The 22,033-nt window shown below is 34.1% G+C and overlaps 1 protein-coding gene across 10 annotated transcripts in view; it reads left to right on the top strand.

The window, feature by feature from the left end:
- The window catches only part of DPH6 (diphthamine biosynthesis 6), a 219,802-nt gene that overhangs the window by 829 nt on the left and 196,940 nt on the right, over window positions 1-22,033 (top strand). For 8 of the 10 annotated variants that reach the window (XM_064512419.1, XM_064512410.1, XM_064512415.1 and 5 more), the window contains exons 2-3: window positions 3,632-3,726; window positions 6,071-6,264. In XM_064512419.1, the coding sequence (XP_064368489.1) occupies window positions 3,632-3,726; window positions 6,071-6,264 (289 nt within the window). Of the gene's footprint in view, window positions 1-6; window positions 130-3,631; window positions 3,727-6,070; window positions 6,265-22,033 lie in introns of those variants that run through there. The other 2 variants (XM_064512412.1, XM_064512413.1) reach the window with 2 other exon arrangements.

Genomic DNA, 22,033 nt, shown 5'->3' with positions numbered 1-22,033 from the left:
CGAGCCTGTGGCCAGGCGCCCTTCAGCGCCGAGGGCGTTGGGGCAGCCGAGCAGCGGTGCCGGCCGCACGGTCTCTGCCCGGCCCGCTCAGGTGCAGCCGGCTTTGCCCGGCACCAGCTGAGTTTTCAGGTGTGTTTTTTTTCTTTTTCTTTTTTTTTTCCTGATGCTTTGCAAGTGCTGTATGATCTCTTATGATAGATTTTCTGAGTGTGTTTTAAACGTACATTTCATTTCACTCATTTTTTAAAAAAAAAAACTTCACTCAAGTAGTAGTAGTTTGACACACCCTGTCTTTCAGAGACTCCTTTATTTGCTTCGTTTGCCCCATATCCCTGTTGCTTGCTGTCAGCTTCTGCAGTTCTTGTACTGTAAATAGGTTTTTGTATTTTTAGAAAGAGATTAACATTATTTTTCTTCTTTTAACAAACACAGGCAGGTTCCTTTCTTCAGAAAGTGAATTAAAAGAGTCTTAGCTGGAGAATATATATATGGGAAAGGATTGTTCTTAAGGCTGTTTGCTGAAATCTTAACATTTAATGTATTAAGTTATCTCGGGCAGTGATTACTATCAAACCCTGTTGAAACTAGGTTTGGCCACAGTAGGTACAAATCAATGCAAAAATTATCCAAAGAGAAAAATAATACAGCAAATGTTAGGCACATTTTTCCAGATTTGCTTAAATACAGGCTAGCAAAATCTATTGCTTTTTCTTGTATAGACAACATTTTGGTGTCCAGGTTTATTTATTTTGATATTCTCTAAGCAGAGGAATGTGTTAAAAGGCAAGATGAAATAAAATCCTAAAAAAGGTTTGTAACACAATTGCTATTTTAATGGGCAATTTTACAAGGATGGATTTAGTTTCAGAAATAGTTTTAAGAAGAGTTTTAAAGAGACATCAAAGTGTCTGAAATCTTTGTAACAGAGCTAGTGCCAAAGATCAGAGGAAAATAAAGAAGTCTATTTAAGAAGTGCTTCTTACTTTTGAAAAGACCAGGATTATATAGGAAACTACTTTAGTGTGTTTCTTTTTCTTCTAAAATGTTGACCACATGTAAAGTTGATAGTCTTGTTTTAAGGTGGTATTTATAAAGTAAACCCTGTATTGTATTTTGTGCTAAATCACAGTCATTTTAAAGCCAGTCTTCTAACTGAAATGTGATGCTTTTTCAGCTCTAATTCTTCTAGAATTCTCTTGGTGCAAATGGTTACACCTGTCAATAGAAAAGAATTTTTGTTTCCAGAAGTCTTTTATGGAGCTGTATCTTTATGGTTACCTTATTTTTTCTTTTGATATTTTGTTTGTTTATACGCCTACCTGTTACCATATTTGGAACATTGTCAAAACTAATCCTGAATGTGGCCCAACTTCATACAGTCAGTTTTCTATAAAAATGCTTTGTGCTTTCTTGTATGATGACATTTGGGAGGAGTTCCTAGGAAACATTTTCAAAGCTACCGCAATATCAGCCTTCATGTGTCTTCTTGCTTGCTTTTTTTTTTTTTCTTTTTTTTACAACGTATTTGACAGTAGTCATGTTGGTGCTGTTCTGAGTCCACCTTCTGCAGTACTGGCTGTTTGGCTTCATTGGTCTTAACAGTGTTTTACAGTTAGATTACAAGCTAGGCAGGTAAAAAAGGTGGGCACCTTTTTTTAATTTTTTTGGCACAGTTCATTTCTAGGGCCATAATGTTAGTAATGCAGAAAATAGATAACAATACAGTAATATGCAATCCAGCTAGCAGTCCACAGATTTTAATCAAGTAATCTGAATTTAGCATCATCTTAAAATACCTTTTTTTTTAATTTTGAAAAACTAATTGAAAAGATGAATAGATTTTAGTCTAGTTGCATTTTTATTTCTGATTATTTTTTAAAATGTTAACATTGACATGCTATAAATAGCATAGGCAAATATCTATTATCATATGATGATTTTTCTTAAGTTGTGCTTGGAGGCAAAATCAGAACTACTGGGAAGCTCTTATTTTTTTAGAATGAGTTCATTCAGAACAAAAAGAGCCTTTGTCTCGTTATGATTTTGTTAAGCCTGATATTTCACAGTACGAAGTGGATGGTAGCTACGTGACCAGTATCAAGCACAGTATTCAGTATTAGTGAACATATGATTTTATATTATATTGTCTGTGTACGGGTTAGAAGAAAGTTGTAGGTATGTGTAAGAAAAATGTCCGGTATAGATGGAATCTCAGATTAGAAATCTATTTATTAACATATTTATAGTTTATGTTTCAGTGCTATAAAAATTGCTTTATGAAAATCTGTTAAGTGTGGAAGGATGCCATGTTATTTGTAATATTTCTCCTTAGTTTTGAGTTGCAGAGCAAATTAAGGTTAGCATACAGAAGTTTAGCAAGGATAAAAGCAGAAATTGAGGGAAATAGCTGTATGATTATATTCCTGTAACACACTTTTGAGCTCTTGCACAGAAGGGCCAGTCAGAGGGTTAGATAACAGTGGGAACTTTGCACTGGAAATGCTGAAGAAATTTATTAGTAATAATGTGGCCTCAAAGAAACCGATGGTCTGTTGTAGCAAGGGCTGTCTGTTCTCCTGTCCTTCCTTCTGTGACTGTAATAAGACAAGAAGTAGTTGTATAGAGCTGATCTAGATCTGAGTGTTCTAGTCCCTGCCTTAGACTGTGATTTTGGTGCTTTGGCTTTTAGAGAAGCTGCACAGAATCTCGTCTGCTGTTGGGTGGAATGAAGGCTGTGAATTTGAACATGGGTTTTGTAAGTGGTGTGCACTCTAGATCAGTCTTGGTTTTATTGTTGAACTGTAACATTTCTTTTGATAGGGATTAAAATCCATGACAAGATATATATTTCAGTTATAAAGGGAGAATGGGATTCTTTCCTTATTGATGGTGAAAAAAGATTCCAGTAGGTCTTGAGTGAATGTCACAATTAATGTTTTTCTCTCTGTTATGGTGTCATCTCTAGACCTTAAAGAATATTATTCTGTTTGTTTTTCTAGTTTTTTTTTTTTAAAAAGCAATAATTATTTTTATCTGCAGATATATACAATATAAAACCATATATTTCTTGCAGAGCCAGCTGAACCTACTCCCTGTGTAATTAAAGCTTTTGAGAATAGGAAGTACATTTTAAATGTTGAAACTTCAGACAGAATATCCTGTCAAGTATAATCCCTAACATGAGAATTTTCATTTAAAAAGATTGCTAATGCTGGTAACTCTTTGGAGCACTTTTTACCCAAGTTGTCTAGTAATGGATAAAAAATTATTCATCTCTGGAGTAAAAGACAGCCCTTGTTCTGAAGGGCTTCCTGTATAAGTGACTGCTCTTCATGGAAGCTCTCAGATTAGAAATAAAATACAGATTAAAAATAGATGCACATTTTATGGATACTGCATTTAGATACTATACCTCAAAACTAACCATTTTAATGATACTTTCTGTTTAAGCTTTGATATGGTGAAGTCCTATCCTTTCGCCACAGTTAATTTTTTGCAACTTTTTTTTTTTATTTGAAAGCTTTATAACCAGCTCTGATATTAAATTTTAAGTAATTAGGTAAAAGTCATAAGAGGCTAAAACTTTTGGCAGTGCTTTAGCTTAACTGTCCCTATTTTCTTTTCCTTACAGTGGTGGGAAGGACAGCTGTTATAATATGATGCAGTGTGTTGCTGCTGGGCATCAGATTGTTGCTCTAGCCAATTTAAGACCTGCTGAAAGCACAGGTATGAAAGCCTCATTTCTCACAGGAGATTTTTTTGAAATAAGAAGCAATGGAGGCACAGCTGTATCTGAAAGAAGTTCTTTTATGTGTTTGTATTTAGTTTTGCATATTGAAGGACAGTCTGAAAATCGTCTTTTAGGAGGTAAAAGAAAGAAAATTATATGGAGACTTAGTAAATGTATTTTTACTTAACAGGGAAAAAAACACGAGAGGATGAAGACTGGTAAAAGAAAGGCTTGCACAATTTGAAAAAAGGAGAACATGAATGTTTCTGGTAGTATAAGCAGGGAATGTGTGAGTTCAGTAGCACGAATAATAAAATGTGATACCGGATATCGTCTAACAAAACACACTGTTTTTCTAGAAACACTTTAAACTGGGATTAACCAGTCTGGCTGCCAAAAATAAGCAGTTCTGCTGCTGCCTGTTCATTCTTATCCCCATGCATCCTCCTCCATTATTCTAGCCCCGTGTTTGTGAACTGGATTGGGGTACTGATCTGGGTTAGAATTGGCTTTGGTGCTCTGCTTTTCCGAACCCTGCTTAGTTAGTTTTAACATGGAACAATTTTCTGATCGGTTCCTCACAAGCTGCATGTAGACTTGTTTCTGCATGAGATAATGGGTGATTCTCAGGCACGTCTCAGTCATTGGTGGGGAGGAGAGAGAGAGATTGAGAGAGATTGAGATTGAGATTACTTCTGTGCTGGGCTAGAGTGTAAAGTGGATGAAGTAAACTTGAAGTGAGGTTTGAAAAAAGAGTGAGTTGTTTCCTAGTTGGTAGGGGAGAATTTCCAGTGTTAAAGTATGTTAACATATGTTAATTGCTTGGTGTACATTATCATAAGGTGTGATATCTGGTAACTGCACAGTAGGGAGATGTGCAGAAGTTGTGAAGGGAAAGGTGAGCTTACATCACAGATGAGTCATGGACAGGACTGGCAAATACTAGGGAGTGGGCAGGAACGTTTTATTGCCTTGGTAGCTAGGACAAAATGATCTCTAATCTTGTTGAGATATGTTTGTCTTTAAACTAATTTATCCACATCAGGATTATAGAATATTGTCATTAAAATCATAAAATGATCCCTTTAAGTGTGTAGTTGGAAAATTTGTGGAAAGTTAATTGAGGTGCTTCAGGCCATGATGGATTCTATTCCATTCATTTTATTTTATCTTGTACCACCATTGCCTGGATAGTCTCAATTAATAAAGCAACTGTGTATTCTGAACTGAATATCAATTTAAAGGGACCTTGTCATATTTTATGTACATTGAAAAATACCGAGGTTTATTTTAAATCAACTCTTCTTGCCCAGGTTGGTTAGTTGTGATTATGGGTCCCTGAGCCCATTTTGAGCAAACACATATCTCTGTTCTACTGTATTGCATCAAATATGATGTGACATAATGGTTACATCACAAATTAGTTATCTCGATCAAGTTATAGACCTTCCTATCTCCAAAATGTGCTGTATGGACATAAAGCAGAGATGCTTTATGTGTCTGGGTCTAAATTAAGAGTTCCAGCATTACAAGTCAGCATTAAGATAGTGAATTGTGTTAGTTTTTAACAAATGAGGTGGAAACTTCAGCAGTAATGGTGTATTGCTTTATTGATCTGTTATAAAATCATTCAGATAATTTTTTAATGTTAACTGTGTATCAGAGAGTTTGAGATTGTCTCTTGATTAAAGAAACAGCAGCAAGTAGTTGGTTACATTCTGAGGTTAATTTTTAAAGCGAGTGGAGTCGAAAGGGACTGAATATTATAACAGATCTTTTATTTTTGTAGCAGTCAAAGCATTGTAGCAATCTACTTTTATTCTACTTAAGGTACAGTAATCTGCTCTTCACTCTTGATGACCATGATAACTGTTTTAACAGTAACATTTGGGGAAATTTTGTCAACCTACTGCTTATTCTCAGTGTTGCAGTGTGTTCCTGGTTTCTTGCACTGAATATGTTGAAATGTAGTTGGGTTTGTGCTTCTGAGCTGTGCCTTTCTCTGAATTACTGTATAATTAGGAGCAGGATTGGACCCTTACACGATTTTTGGATGAAGCAGGGAGGAATAGTAAAGAAGAGTTAGACGCAACAATTTCAAAGTAGGCAGCAGGTTCATGACATGCATCATCTTGTCCGTAAGTCTGCTGGGGGAAAAGATCTACTTTTTCTTTTTTTTTTTTTTTTTAATTCCATGTTCATAGAGATGGTGTCACCAAACAACTATGAATCAAAAAATACTAACATTTAGTTTTTTTCTCAGTGCTCTGAAAAGTTACGATTTTCTATAACTGTTGAAATGATGTACTTAATAACATGCTTATTTCTTAATTGTGGCAGGGCACACTGATGAACTGGACAGCTATATGTATCAGACAGTAGGACACCATGCCATTGACCTATATGCTGATGCAATGGATTTGCCACTCTATCGTTGTTTCATAAAAGGTACCAGTGTTAATACTGGACGAGTGTACACCACATGTGAGGAAGATGAGGTTGAAGACCTTTACCACCTTTTGAAACTTGTTAAGGTATGTTGAATGGAAGAATGAAATACTTGGAGACAATTATGTTGCTTCAGTACGTTACACTAATCTATGCATTTAAGTAAATAATCCACTTGTATATTTATGAAAAGCTGTGAAAAAAATTTTGGATTCTTCTGCTATTATGCATGTAGTTTCTGTTCCTTTGTTCTTCCTTACAGTGTAAATATATAACATAATTTAATTTATTTTTTTTCTTTTTCCCCCATTTTAAATCGGACTAATCACTGACTAATCCTCAGTTTAAACCAAAACCTTGTTGCTATTCAATAAATACACTTCTAATAGGTGCTTGGCAGATAATACAAAAAACATAATTGTAAAAATTATCTATAACCAAAATGGAATATACAGTTTCATATTTCAAATAATGTATCCTTGGGTATTTGAATGTGAGATATTTTGGGTTTTATGCATTTATCAATGTATGGAAAGTAATGTCTATACATTTGTATTTGTGTGCGCTTATGCTACATAAAGCAAGTTTTCAGTTATTGGTTTGTATGTTGCAGATCGTTCACAAAGTATTACAAAATATTTTACAGTTATGGTTTTGATTCTGGTAGCCCTGTAACTAAATTCTAATGTATCGTGTAATATCAATAACTTAAACCAATTTTTTTAGCTATAAAATCATTTTGAGAGATAATGAGCATATTTCCTAAAACGCTTGAGATTTACTCTTTGCTGTTTTCCAAAAACTTCGTGTGGTACTTGATTTCAATGGAATCTGAATTACTTCTCAGGAGAAATGAATAGAAAGATTCCAATTGACTCCACAGGTTTTAGATGAAGTTTAAGTAAAAATGTTATGTCTTCTCTTTTGTCCTGTGTCTTCTAGTTATTTGTGTTGATGATTCCAGTGCACAGTACTAAAACAATATAATATTCAGAAGATCATATTAATTGTTACAGTTATTAAAAAAGTAAATACATGTTTAATTTTATTTATAAAATTGGTAGACTACTTTGTGAAACTTCAGCTAAAGATATTTCTGGTCTTCAATTTAGATATTGAGCATTTGCTAGTCCCCTTTTCTCCCACTCCATTTTTCCCCCCCGGAAATCAGAAATGAGATTCATAAACTTGAAAGCTCCAGGCTTATACTTTGTTCAGTATTAAGAAATAATTTTGCAGATAAGACTAGGAATGTGGTTTGAGTGCAAGATGTTTCCTGAACCACGCTGAAGTCAGGCATTACATTTTCTAAATAGTTTTGACAGGGAAATCATGCTCATCTAAAGTAGATTTGAGATCCAGCACTTGCGTTGGAATATGAGACTACTAAATGGAAAAATAGTGCATATAGGCTATGTTAACAATCTAAAGTGCTTCACAAAGTTTTAAAATGGAATATGCGTATCATGCAGGACAGGTTGAAAGAAATATGGTGCAGCACTTTTAAATGATTTTTTTGAACCATGATAATATTAGAAATTAGAAGGACTGGTATATATCGTCTGTTAAAGCTGCATGGTAACGGCTATCTGACACTGGGAAAGATAATAAATTACTGATCAATTTAATTAAAAATGGGCAGATTAGTGGCAATTAAGATGAAATTTCCCTTTCGATCCTTGCTGTCTTTGGAGAAATGGATGCTTTGACATAAATTAATGCTAATGTTGAATCTTGACAACTTCTGCTTTGAAAGTTCGTACATGATAATTATAGCTGTAGCTGAAAGAGACGTTATCGAGTTGTCTGGGACTGAATAACTACTTCTTTCTTGTATAAAAATATTAATTCCAGTATAGTATATTTTAAAGACATAAATGTTATTAATATGTTGCCTTGTATATGTTAGACACTGTATAACCTTGCCTTTACAGTCAAGCCTGTTCATGAAATTCTGGTACAAAAGTTTCAGAAGAAGTCTTGCATATTCTGAGGAATAATTGAGTAATTATATGAGAAAGAAGTAATCTACAGGATCTGTAACTCTTCGTGTTGATCACTTATTAGTTTTAAGAAAGAAATTAAACTTACGTGTAAACAACTTTGAAAGCTTTCTGATTTTTTTTTTCCACATTTATCTATAGCTGCATTTTTATAGCTTTACTATGTAAGTCTTAATCACTGGTCATTTTTCTTTAGAGATTCTTATTTTTTTCAGATGACGCTAATAGTTTTAAACAGAGAGCTCAATTCGCTGTCTGTTGAAGCGGGGGGAAGAAATCTGCAAAAGGCTTGTAAAAATGCAGCCTTGTGTTGACATAATTTCAAAGCAATGGTCAAAATATCATTTTTTCTATCTAATATTTTGGGCCTAAGAATACAGGAAAGGTGTATCTAGATGAAAACCACATAGTGTGTCTTACTTTCAGTTTGTAAAGAATATTTGTATTACAAGTAGTTATTTAATAATGAAGCAAACCACATTTGAAAAACTAGTATGAGTTCAAAAAGTATTTGACACTTTTAAAAACAATTTTATGAGAACAAGATTTTTTAAAAGTTAAATATGCCACTGTAGTGCTGAGAAACCCAGGACAACAGTCTCATTCTAGTTCACAGGACTCAGAAAGTGATATTGACTGCAGATGGATGTGAAACTGATAATTTTATTTTCACAAACCCAGATAAGTGATATGCTGAAGTAAATTATATTTACTTTTAGTTGCCTGTTGTCCTATTCTGGATTGTCTATGTTGAATATGTGTTGGAAAATGCATCAGAATACTTATATGATATCTGAATGTGTCCATACAATTCGTACCTGATAACAGTATTTCTACTTAATGGATGACATTTATGTCCTGAAATCTAAGAAATTTAATCTACTACCCATGTTACTAAATCTCTGTCCATGTTTGTCTGTTTGCATGATTCGGGCTTTCTCCAGCAAAGCATATAAGCACTAGACTTCCTTAGTTACCTGAATTACCCTTCAGGGTTTTATCCTCACTCTGTCTTTGAAATCAGAAAAATGTGTAGGAAAACTGTGGTTCTTACACCTTAGTAATTGGAAAGAATGGACCATGGAGGGGCTATTATGAAACTTTCCTGCAACATACTGCCCTTCATAGGTGTGTTTAACTGCTTTCTTCTTTAGGTAATTACAATCATGTCCAAATATATATTGGTATTTAATGCAAGCACATACTGAAGTGGCGCTCGAGAAGTTGAATGTTGAGTTGTTTTCAGAATGCTATGGATCTATGGCTTAGCAACTATACCCACTGCCCTAAAAAAAAGCTTCCAGACTGTACAAACCCCTGCAAAATATTGTCCTTCAGGTCTGGGTTTCAGTTGACAGTTCTGTCCTCTTCCAAGTTTCTTGCTTTGTCTCCTCTGGTGCGTGAGGGCTTGGCTGTTATTTGGTAAGGTTCTACTGCTGGGACAAGAGGTTTTTTTCTTTGAGCTAGTTGTTCATGTTTTTCTATAACAAAATTTTCAGTAAACATTTTTTAAATTAAGTATGTCAGAAAAAGTATATCGATTCTATTTCTAATTTGTTTGTAATAAATTTTCCTATGTCTATCCTTATTTATAAAGCATGAAAGATCATTTTCAGGTCATTTTCAGTTTTAACGTTAGTTTTGGTTAGAGTTCTTTTTGAGACGCACTTGTGGAGTCAGAACCTGCAAACTTACAAAAATACAGAATAGTATGCTTGAAAGAAAATAACATATTGGATCTCAGAACTGAAGGATTAATTGTGATATCATTGATCATCAGCTGAAAAAATAAGTATTGCTGTTGGGTGTATTGGATATATGAAATATTTTAATAATAATAGTGCCACATGCAAAGGCTATTTCATTTTATCAGTATCCTGGGAGGAAAAGGAGCTGTAATTCTTTTCAAAAAATAATGTCCTGGAGCATCCTGGAGCAGTGATCTTATAACTCAAAAAGTCAGTCGTTGGGAATAGGTAACATGCCTTTTAGTTACAGCAGCAAAGAGCTTATTAATATAGTGTGACTCCTTTAGTTAATAATTATTTTTGAAGGACAGGATCATGATTTTGGAATAAAACCATAATGATATTTACTGAAGACAGGAAATATTCCTGTCCATATTACAGTTAACATTGCGATAGCTGTGTGATTTTTGATGTTATTTCACATGTTGATACACTGATAGGATTGTATCAGTCCATGCAGGATTATGTGGAAAAGAGGGAACTCTAGGTCCTATCATTATTCCATGAAACTCCCTAAGATTTGGAGTTCTTCAGTAATCAGTGCCAAGGCTTGAGGTGAATGGATGAAATACAGGGTTAATCTGCAGTCTTAGTGTAGGAGTTAATTCTCTCGCAGAAGATAAAGCTTTCAGTTCCACATTATTCCTAATAGTATTCCTTCATGCTAAGGAAGCAGTCTTTCTCTTTTCCTTCTTCAAAATTTAGCTGTTATAGATAACGGGTAAAATGAGTTCTCAAATTCAGTCCTTTCTGTGACTGTTTGTCTATGGCATTGGCATAGTAGTAACCTTCACATTAAAGCTGGCCTTTTGAAATAGTGTTGCTGATTTGTTACTTTTAAACTCTCCGAAGGTTAGCTTTTATTCAGAGTATGATTGACTTATTTTATGTTAATTGTGAAGTTGTTCCAATGGTTACATTTTTGTAGACTTATCCACTGCTCTTGTTGGATTTAAGGAATTGCCTTCTTTCCCATTCTATATGCAGTAACATATTTATACAAGAAAAAATGTGGTTAATTGTGAACCTTTTCGTAGAACACAGATGTTAGGATTGTGTTAAACAACTTCATTATAGGCCTAAACTATTACTTAGCATGTGTTTGACTAAGTCACATTTTCTTCTAGTCACATATTTTTAAAAGTATTTTAGAGTTTAATTTAATCTCTGAATCAGCTAGGAAAGACCTTGCTATTTTAAAGCATCAGTTCTACTTGTGAATTTCACTGTGACTTTGGCCTTCAAAATAAAGTAGTATCTTACAACGCATTGTATTTTTTTTCAGAACAAGCACACTGCTCCGATTAATGTGGATTGTGAGCACTAAGAGGGAGATAACCTTCATTGTCTTTACTCGGACATTAATGAATAGATATAAAGTGTAATAGAGTATTCAGTTATTGGAGCCATATATTGGAAGAAGATAATCAGTTATAATTTTGTAAAAAACAATACTTTAAGAATCCTTAATCTGACGACTTCAGCATGCTGTTCAGCAGATTAATTTTGCAGTTTATAAAAGTTCAGACAGGTAGGTACCTTCTTCCGCTCTTACTGGTAGGACTGAGAGGGTTCAGACACCTGTAGAACAGTTCTCCACCGTAGTCATCGTTTCCCACTTTTTGGTTGTAGGAAATATGCCATTTTCCCGATAAACATTCAAATTATTTGTGGATCTGTAGGCTAATTCCTCTGAGTGATACTTCTTGAAAATGACTGAGATTACAGCAAGAAGTATTTTTTGTTATGCTGAATTTCTCAAATAATCACCCCTCTCTAGATTTTTTTTTCCACATTTTAAGTTTATTACAATCAAGAGAATTATGCGTTTGATATTTTGATAGATAAACTTTATATAGTTCAGCGATTGAAACACAGAATGTATATACAGCAAGTAGAATTGTATCATCAGTAGTGAATGAACACCCCACAACTCTTCAGTGCCTAGGCTGGGGGAAGAGTGATAGACACAAAAGTGGAAGTTACTTTTTGGTCCTTCTGCTAGTCATGTTGATTAGGTGAGCTTTTATCTCTTACAATATTTCTTTTTGCTGTTAAGCTTGAATGTTGTATCTGTTTTGGAACTCATGAAATGATTACCTAGGCTGACAAGAAATAAATAACTGTGCTTCTTTGTAAAGTAAGATTTTTTTTTTTTTTTGAGACAAAATATTTGATTTTTTTTTTCATGTAGTAAACACTAAGTTCCTCTACATCTTAGTGTGACTAGATTTTGGTCAAATTGTCCCTTTTTACTCATCATATTGAACCACTTTTTGTTTTTTACTGACCTGTGATTTTTTTTTCATTTAGTTAATTCTGGAGTGGAGCCCCATAGCTTTTCCTGGCCAAGCTAGAGGATGACCATTGTCATCAGCAGTGAGTGAGATGTCAAATTAATAAGGGGCAAGAAATAATCACATAGCTGGTTGCACTTTAGTCAGTTAAAAAGTATTGTTATGTATCTTGTTCCGTTCACAAGATGGAGTTTGTTTTTTGGTTTGAATTTTAAAATGAGATGGGAACAAGGAAATGTACTAATCAACAGGATGCCTGTTATTCTCCACTTCTCATCTGAACTGTTCATGAGGGGTCACTTTTCCTTCCAGAATGGGATCTTGAGCAACATCTCAGAGGTAGCTTCTTACCGTGAGAAATGTTGAGCTTTATGTAAACAACAAAATCACTGTATTTCTCCCTGTTAGGTGTGTGGAATTGTTTTCATTCACTCTCATTTTTGTTGTGTTAATACTGAATAAGCAGAGACAGTCAGGCTAATGGTGAGAGACGGTAAGCAAGCCCTGGGGCTTGTTTTGGTCAGCCTTAAAACCTCTGATTGCCAGGTTTTCCTAATTTCCCATTTCCGGGGCATCTCTAGTGTGACCTTGCCTGCTGAATATGATGTTCTGGGTTGCAAGATTCTCACATGCATTTGGAAATGGGCAGCCAGGCATTGTTTACAGGACGCCAAATGAACTGTGCACTCACAGCAAGTTTGATAAACACACATTTCCTCCTTTTATCAGTGAGATTGCAGAATGTGAAGTATGAGTTTCCAGTTTTACTCATTCCCTTCAAACCTTTTCCTGTTTAAAAAACGGAATCTCAGTAATTGGATGATGATCTGTCCTAAGGTTTGGGGGTTTTTATTGTTGTTTTTCTAATTCTACTTACTGGTTAGTGACACTTTATTTTAGTGCCTACCTTGCCCAGGTTTGGCAGGCTTTCAGATAAAAGCCTTGCTTTGCTCAGTAGGAAGAGGTTCATCCCTATCAAAGTAAAGTGAATGTTAATTAACAGTAATGACTTCTAGTCACTTTGCTTTTATACTTCTAAAGGAGCACTGCTATTATCCAATGTAGTTAAGTGAAATGCTTGTATATGAATCAACAATGCTGTATTTCTTCTAGAAGCTATTGCTCGCAATCAAGCTTTGAATAAATTACTTAGGTAAAATTGGTTTTAATATGCTTTATTGCATGGGGAGAAAGTAACCTCAAATATCTTGTTAAATATCTTGAATATTTAGAGACTTATCTATTAACATTTTGGCACTCATTATTGTAGTTAAATGGAAAAATACATTAAAATGTTTAAGTCAATTTTGTAAACGTTATCAACACTTTTTTTTCTTGATTTTGAATTTTTTTAAGTGACATGGCTAGACTTAGCAGCCTCAGAAACAACGCCATTCGGATCCTGTTGTGGATCAGTGAGAATGGGCTGTGACATTTCTGAGTTAAAATTCAGTAAATTTTACATAGAAAGGACTTATCCCTTAATTTAAAAACTTTTTAGTCTAATGTCATAGTGTATGTTCTCAACGGGTTAATATACACTTCTTTTATTAATACTGTGAGACCTACTAGTTTTGTTTACATGCATACTACCTGTCTACAATCATAGAAACTTTGAAAGGAGTATAAAATAATAATAGCAATAACCTTTTAATACGTAGAAACAATAAAATAGGTGAAAAATTATTCAGAAAAAACTGTACTCTTAATCAGAAACAATACTAATAAAAAGCAAGGAATAAATAGATTATTAGACTAGGAGTATGTTCATCAATTTTAAAATAATTTTAATTTAAAAATAGAATCAGGCTAAAGACAGAATATGCAATAATTTCAGATTCAGTGGATTTTCCCCACTTAACACTGCACATACAGGGCCTTAGCAGCTGAAGATGGCAAAAACTGGATGAAACCCATTTCTGACACACAGTTTAGCTTTTTATTTTGTTTTATTTTTTAAATAACAAGTAGCTTGAAATAATTACTTGAATCATTTAGAAGGAGTCCCAGGTCTTAGTGTCTGTGAAGGAACTGGGATCTGGTGTGGTAAATATATTTTTGTCATTGGCTTGTGCAATTCATTTTAAAAATGGGTTTTTCATTTTGTGTGACAATTTCTTTTTATGTGGTACCTCTGTCTTTGGACGCTTAGAGAGACAGTTCCTCTACAGTTACTATCACAGTTTTTATGCATGTGGATGCGAGTGAATATCCGCAGGCAGCACGTATTGTTGGGGTTTTTGTTTGCTTGTTTGATTTTTGTTCATTCATAGACGTAGCTTAAAACAGTTTTCTGGTACATGTTTTGCAATGACACATCCTTGTCTGTTTGCTTGAGCTTCTTCTCTGTTGGCATGTATTATTGCCTATCTTAATCTGATAATACTTTCCATGTATTCTTTCCTCCTCAGATGTGAATTGGAGTTAATGTTCATAAAAGTCCTATGATCTTTGTTATATTGCTGTAAAACATGCTGCTAGTGGTCCTCACCACCAGGATGTTTAAAAATGAGCAATAACTTTCTCCTTTACAGTTCTATTTAAATGGACGGTACTATCATATCTTATTTCAGTATTTTGGTTTCCTGCTTGGCAGCCTCAGCATGCTTTTTGAGGATGAAAAATGAAAAATAAGAAAAATGAATAATCTTATTTTGTGCTGAGACAACTGGCTGGCTTATATTGTTTACGCTTCTCATTAGGCAGCAGTAATATAGGTTTTAAAATTTATTAGTGTTTAATGAAATGTAATTGGGGTTAGTTCTAATAAAACGCAATCAAGGACAGGAGAGCTTTCATATAGTTGAACAGTAAAACATTTACCAAATTTGTCTTCATAAACATTTTTATTTTCTAAGCTCATTCTTTGTATAGAAATAATTTTGGATACTTACACAATTACTTATTTATAAAAGTTGACTTATTTAGTATCCCCCCCGTTTGGTATAAAGATCATAGTTATACAGAGCATCGCACACTTAAATTATTTTCAGCTGTACACTTACTGTTTCTGATCAGTATGTTTGAAGATAATTCTTCTGGAAAGACTAGGATTTCATGTGGTATGTATTTCACCAGCATTACCATTTTCAAAATAGAAATGATTGATTTGTAGCTGGCATTACAAAAAGGAATAAAATAGAATGGGCCTTTTAAGCAGAACTGTACAGTATAAAGAGATTCTTTTTGTTGATAAATTCTGTCTATGGAAGAATTGCATAACAGTCAACACTCATTTTCATATTGATTATGACTAGGATTCCAGTAATAGGTTGCTGTTTGTAAAGGATAAGAAGGTGCTACGATTAGTTACCTTTTCCATGGAAAGTACTACAAAGGAAAATGCCAAATATGTGCACTGCAGTATTCCTATCAGCCTGACAGTCTGCTATGTGAACTTTTTTTTTTCAGTCCATTTTCCTTCAGAAAAACAGCTTCAGTCATTTTGCCTTTTTGCCTTATTATTGTATTAGGTTTAGTGCATTTACATGCTCTCCTACCTCTGGGTTTTTTTTTTTTCTTTTTCTGATAGTGTTCTCTTCTTGGGCCCTGTCACAACTGTAACACTTGAAAACTGGTACAACAGTGCCCTCTGTAGTTTCTCTGTAAATGGTTACTACATGCTGCTGGGTTTCAGCATTCAGGTAAAGAACAGGATGTTTAGATTCATTTTTAGCTCAAAAAAAGCCTTTTTTCTTAAGGAAACATTTTGATTTTCACTGACTGCTTTACATTCAAGAAAGGGAACAAAAGAGACTATTCTGAGTCTTCTTCTAGGTTTATAAGCTATCTCTTGTCATTGTCAGTGAAAATCCAAAATTTTATAAGGCATTCAGGACAGCCATTAAAACTGTATAGAATTTTGAGTCATATAGGCTTTCCTGAATTTTTTTGTTTGAAGTGGAGCCTCAAAATAAAATGATTGTAAACTTACTTCCTTTGTAGTTGCTGCTTCTCCTTAACTAGGCCTTCCATGATCTGCCAGGGACTTCAAATATGCTCGCCAACAGAACACCTAAGCTTTATTAATGACGTTGTTTTAATTCACACAGTGACTGAAGTAATTGTTGTTCATTAGAATTGATTTGTCTCTAAAGTCATTTACAATTTAGATTTCTTTTTTTACCTCATTATAGCTTAATATGCAAATCACTTTTTATTCTGCATTTTGTGCAGTACTTGTTGGAGAGTTTTGGTATTGAACACGTGCTCCCTGCATTCTCATACATGCACATGAGTACGCGCTTGCTCTCGCTCGCGCGCTCTCTCTCTCGCTCACACACACACACACACACACACACACACACCTCGCCACTTAAATATTACAAGCTACAATAAAAAAGCATGACCTTAGAAAAATAAATGTTTTAACTACAATTAGTTCTTTCTATAACAGCATCATAAAAGTCACTCTGTGAAAAGTTAAATGGCTTTATTTTATGATGGGGAGTGTTAATGTAAGTGTAGAACACACTCTTAATGCACTTCTATGAATTGAAAATCATAAGTCATTGCAGTAAATTATCGTTAATGATGTAACCATTGATGGCAATTCAAAACATTCCTGTATCTCTAATGATTTGTGTTAAACACATGACTGCCCACATCCCTTAGTACTTTTGGAAGAGTAGGTGGATAAATGCACCAGCTTTCTACTTCTGAAGACCATTTTTTCTGCATAACAAGTGATAAGAATGTTGTTATAAGTAGTGTTCTGCATCACAAACCATTCTTGGCAATATTTGAGATCTGGTAGTAAATGAAGACTAAATTAAAATAGACCCTTCTGATCAGAGGTGAGATGTTTTGAGAGAGTGGTGTGTAGAAGCTTTGATTTTTGCCTACTTAGTTTATGGATAATCTGTAGTCTTTAGTCATATGAGGTCTTCGCTTTTTACCAACAAATGGGAGCGTGTATACTGAAATGCTGGAAGAAGTATTATCACACATAGTGTATACTGGGTAATCTAGCAAATACCTTCATTAACAGATAAAGATTACAGAAGTTAAAAAGGTGAACTGTGCTTTTTGAGTAAAGCAAGTATTATTCTACCCACAGAAAAGGTTAAATTTGGTCAAAGTCACTTTACTTCATTTCAAACTTAACTGAAACTTAACTGTGAATCATGCTTAATTCTTGCATTGATTGCATAATTATTGCTAATCTTAAATATTGATTTTTTTGTTTGTTTGTTTCATGTTGTTAATGAGCTTTTTTTGTGCACTGTTAGCTTCATAATACCTTGCAAGCTTGTTGAGCTGTCTTTAATTTGTTTCCTCTTCTTAAAGAACAGGGGGGCTGGGCTGGGCTAATACAAGTATATTTTTTCTTCGATGTAGTCCTATCATGAGTATCATGTATTATTCTAATTTTTAAAGTGTCCTTGAAAGCTTACCAAATAAAGAAAAGGAAGAAAATGGATATTAGAGAAAACAGGTGATCTGGATTTCATTTGTAATCAGTAAATACCTGTTTTAGATATTTTCAATGGAAATCATCAATGTTTACTCTTTTTAGACAAATCTGTCATTCAGATTAGTGGTAATCTTGCTTATAAAATGAAATCTAAATTCAAAGAGAATATTTTAATGAAGAAAACAAATATGGGTGCTTTATTAAAAGTGCAGTCTGGTTGGCAATAAGAGAAGGGTTTAATTTTGAAGTGCAACCTTTGAGACAGATAAGATGCTTTCTATTTGGAAAAAATGAATAAGGTGTATTTTCTTGCAATGAAACTAGCAAATTAAGATTCAACTTAATTAAAATAGTGATAAATGTAGATTACATTATTGGAGACAATGAATTATGGCTGTTCTGTCTACTGAGAGCCTGCATAATTTACCAAGACCATGCAAAGCAGTGACAGAGCAGCCACTGCAGACAGTTATAGGAAATGTCCTGTTTATTCTGCATATATTTCTTTTTTTTAATTAAAATGTCAATGATAATTTTACCCCACACTACAACTATTACCTCCCCCCAAAATATCACACTTATTTTCATTTGATTGGATTATGTGATTTCCATCTAAAATATTTAATCAAAAAGAATATATTTAGAGTACATTTTTAGTTTATAGACTACTGGACACTTCTTTTCAAATAACTTGCTTAATAATGACCACTGAAACATTTTCAAATATCCTTTCATGACATCTGAGCTGATGCGTGTAAGGGCAAGACTGAAGATCATCTTAATTTTAATTTGCAGTACTGCTTTATAAAAAAAAAAAAAAATTTTTTTGGAGATTGAGTGTTGGGAAAATCTTTTGTATCTTACATATACATGCGAAGCACTGTTTTTTCCCAGTTAGCAGTAAATATTAGCTATAGGAAGAAAAATAAATATTGCAATCTAAAATGGAGTGTCATTTGACATTACAAAAAGAAATGGTGACTTTTTTCACCAGAGACATTTATAAGTATTTTTTTTATATATAACTCTAGTGGGCTATTTATTATTACATTCTTTCTTTCTGTGGAAGCTGATCAAATGAGAGAGTATTTTTGATCGCATAACATTTTTAAGACAAAAAATAGCATTAGGTTTTAGTCACTTTATGGCATGGCTGTATTTAAAACTATAGGAGGAGTATGTAATATTCTCAAAACAACTGTAAAGTGTCCGTAGATACAGGGTGTGAGGGACAGAAAACAAATAAACACTTTTTTTTTTCTTTCAAAGCATTTTCTTGTGGAACTGATTGTTCTGCATTCCTTAGGTGTTTTGTTTTCCTGTCTTCTGTGTTATCCACAGACAACTTCTTTCTGTTGTGCTGCTTAATCAATGACTTGATGAGTCATTCGTAAGATAGCAGTAGTACTGCATATTGTATTTGATGCTGTCTGGCCTTTTTTGTCATTTATTTTTGGTAACTAAAACAGTGATACCATTCTCTTTCAGTTAGTCATCATGTATTACACAATCTGTCTTCGAAGTAGATGCATTAAATTATCTGACATAGCTTTGTCTTCTTGGCTTTCTTTAGCTTCCATGTTGTCCAGCCCATGTACCAGCACAGAAAATGTGTGTGTTTATGTGTATAGATACATAATATTTTGCAGAGCTTGATGTTTGTGATTTTACAGAGCTAGATAACTGTTGTTTTATAATTGCTTGGCTTACTATTAGTTTTTCCCATCCATGTATTCATGTTCCATTCTGCTGCATTTTGATTTGTTAAGTAAAATAATTATTTTTTTCCTTCACATTCCTCTTAATTTTCTTTAGACTTGTACAGATTTCCAGTCATTGTAATTTTTTTTGTGTGTGTGTTACAATAACCCCCTTTTGACACCTTTAGCATTAACCTTACCCTTCGGAGACCAGTACTGTGTTCTTAGGGAAAGTCTGTCAGTCATTATTTATTACCCACTTGTCATTGTGACTTATTCATTGCTTACATCACCATTCTCAATAGTATTGCTTTACAGAAATGGTGAATGCTGCTGCAAAGGAAAGATCAATAAATGCTTTCAAAGGAAGATTTACCCTGAGACTTAGATCTTCTTTTTAATACTAAATCTGTGCTATTAGTTATGAGATGGTTTTAATATTTTGACATTAAGTACTTTTTTTCTCAAAATGGAAAGATGCTACTGTTAACTAAATCATTTATGTAATAAACATTTGAAAAGATTTTTTTTGAATTTCAGTGATACTATCACATACAGCTGCATCAGGAGAAGAGAATAGTTGTTTGAAATTTTCATCAATTGAAGAAAAATTCTCCTCTCTCACTGTGCCTATTAAAATCTCTTTGAGAGTTTGATGACCTATGCTGTCATTGCCAGAGCATCCAATTCCATTTGATATGGTGAATACTGACACCTTTTAAAAGATGATTTATCTGGAAAGTTACGTGAATGTATAATGTTAAATTAATTGTATTAGTTGCAAATTCAGGCAGTTCTGAATTTGCAAATGGCAAATGAACAGTTCATTCTCTCCTTTATATTATTTTTGTCCTTTGAATAAGATGAAAAAGTAAATTGTGATCGTATTATTGAAGATTATATCATGATGTCCACTACAAGGAGACTAAATAAAGCTTGCATGGGTGTCAGATGTTCCTTACTTTTTGATTTCTTGATTCTGTAGCATTAATAATGTGTCTTTAATGTTTTCTGAAGTGAAGATTAAAAAGATTTAACACACAAACACACACACATTCCTTTGGGTCAGGCATATGAGCAAGTCTGGAATCTAGAGGCTCCTTTACAGCAGAAAGTTCAGCCATTTGAAATACAGGACTACCAAGTTTAGTTGACAGTCTGCTGCTATTTCATAAGTAGGAGGCAGGTTTAATGGGCTAGATTTTTTTATTCAAGAGTTGACTGGTGGGGTTCAGTGGGAATTTTTGTTTGGTTGATTTGTTCTTTTTTTTTCTTTCTTTCTTTTACCTTATAGTTATTGCGCCATGCGTTTATCGGTACTCTGAGTACTGTGTTGTTATCAGCGTCTCCTAATACGGTTGTATCAGTGTCATTCCAGCCTAGAAGTACTTGTGCTTTCAATAATTATTTTACTCGGCTGTCAAAATTTTGTCTGCCAGTGTATTCCTGGGATATAAAAACTAAAGAAAGGGTTAGTCAAGTTACAAGATGTGGTTACAGTGCTTTACAGAATAGGAACTAGTTTTTCCTTGGCCATTGCCACAGCGTTAGCAGTCTAATAGAGTAGCCTGCTGTATTATCTTTTCATTTTCTATGTCTATAGTTAACCTACTTCAAAGAAAATTTCCTTGAATATGAAGAAAAATGTACAAAGACATAAAAAGTCTTCCAGGAATGCTATGTCCAGTCCACAGAAATGCATGTGTTATAGTTTTTGTATGTCATTTTTTTTGCTTTGATTTGAATACAGGCAATTTTGAAAGGTGTCAGACTTCCTGTATGTTGATCAAAGCAATGTATCATGGCAAAAATTTCATCAACATTTGAATCTATAAAAAATTCAGAAGCTGGAGGATCCTTGCTTCCAGGCTTGGTTTTAGTCAGAGCTCTGGCATGTTGGTTTGCAGCAAGTGTTGTTCAACTCCTTATGATTCCTGGGAAGTTTCCTTTCCATCATCTCTGAAGTCTGCCTGAAGTTTTTCCCTGCTCCCCTTAGCAATCTCTGTTTGAGCATTTATTTGTGATATACTAAGAAAAAGCACAGTTTACATGTCATTTCTTCAGCATTTTACAAACAGGTTGTAATTGTGCTATAAGTGACTTATGCTAAGATTACACAGAAAAGAGTAAGAAAGGTTTCTCTTCCCCACTGCCCACCCATTCTGTCATTCAACTGACTTGCAGGTTTCTGATGGTGGCAGGGTGTTTTGTTGTTTTTTGAGAGAGAGAGCCTATTTAAAACTTTGAAATTAGAGCTTCACTTAGATAAGCATTTCTTAAATTTCATCATTAGGTTTGTAGGTTGTTGTCTTGATTCCTTTCAGGTGGAAGATGTTAGCTTTCACAGCTAGTCTCCGCTTTGAACATATGACTCACAGAGGATCCATCCAGATTCAGTTTTCATCCAGATTCAGTTTTTACCCCAAACCTTTTGTTTTTCCTCCATGTGCAGGAGATACTCTGCCCATGCTTAATTAGAGTAACAGTTTTCATTTAATTATGCAGATGGGCCTGTATTAGGCAAGGGTCATCTCTAATGCTTAACTTCTTACTTCAGGGAAGTATAGAACCCACTCCTCTTTTTGACTCATTGGTGTGTTTTGATGTGCATCAATGCAGAGGATGTTACGTTCTTGTCAGTATGTGCATTTAAAACATAGGAAATGCATTTATCAAAATAGGATGAATGCA

The sequence above is a fragment of the Dromaius novaehollandiae genome, chromosome 5, assembly GCF_036370855.1.
Source record: "Dromaius novaehollandiae isolate bDroNov1 chromosome 5, bDroNov1.hap1, whole genome shotgun sequence".
Taxonomy (NCBI): domain Eukaryota; kingdom Metazoa; phylum Chordata; class Aves; order Casuariiformes; family Dromaiidae; genus Dromaius; species Dromaius novaehollandiae.
The sequence above is the reverse complement of the archived record's forward strand: the minus strand, read 5'-3'. Positions and strand labels throughout refer to the sequence as shown.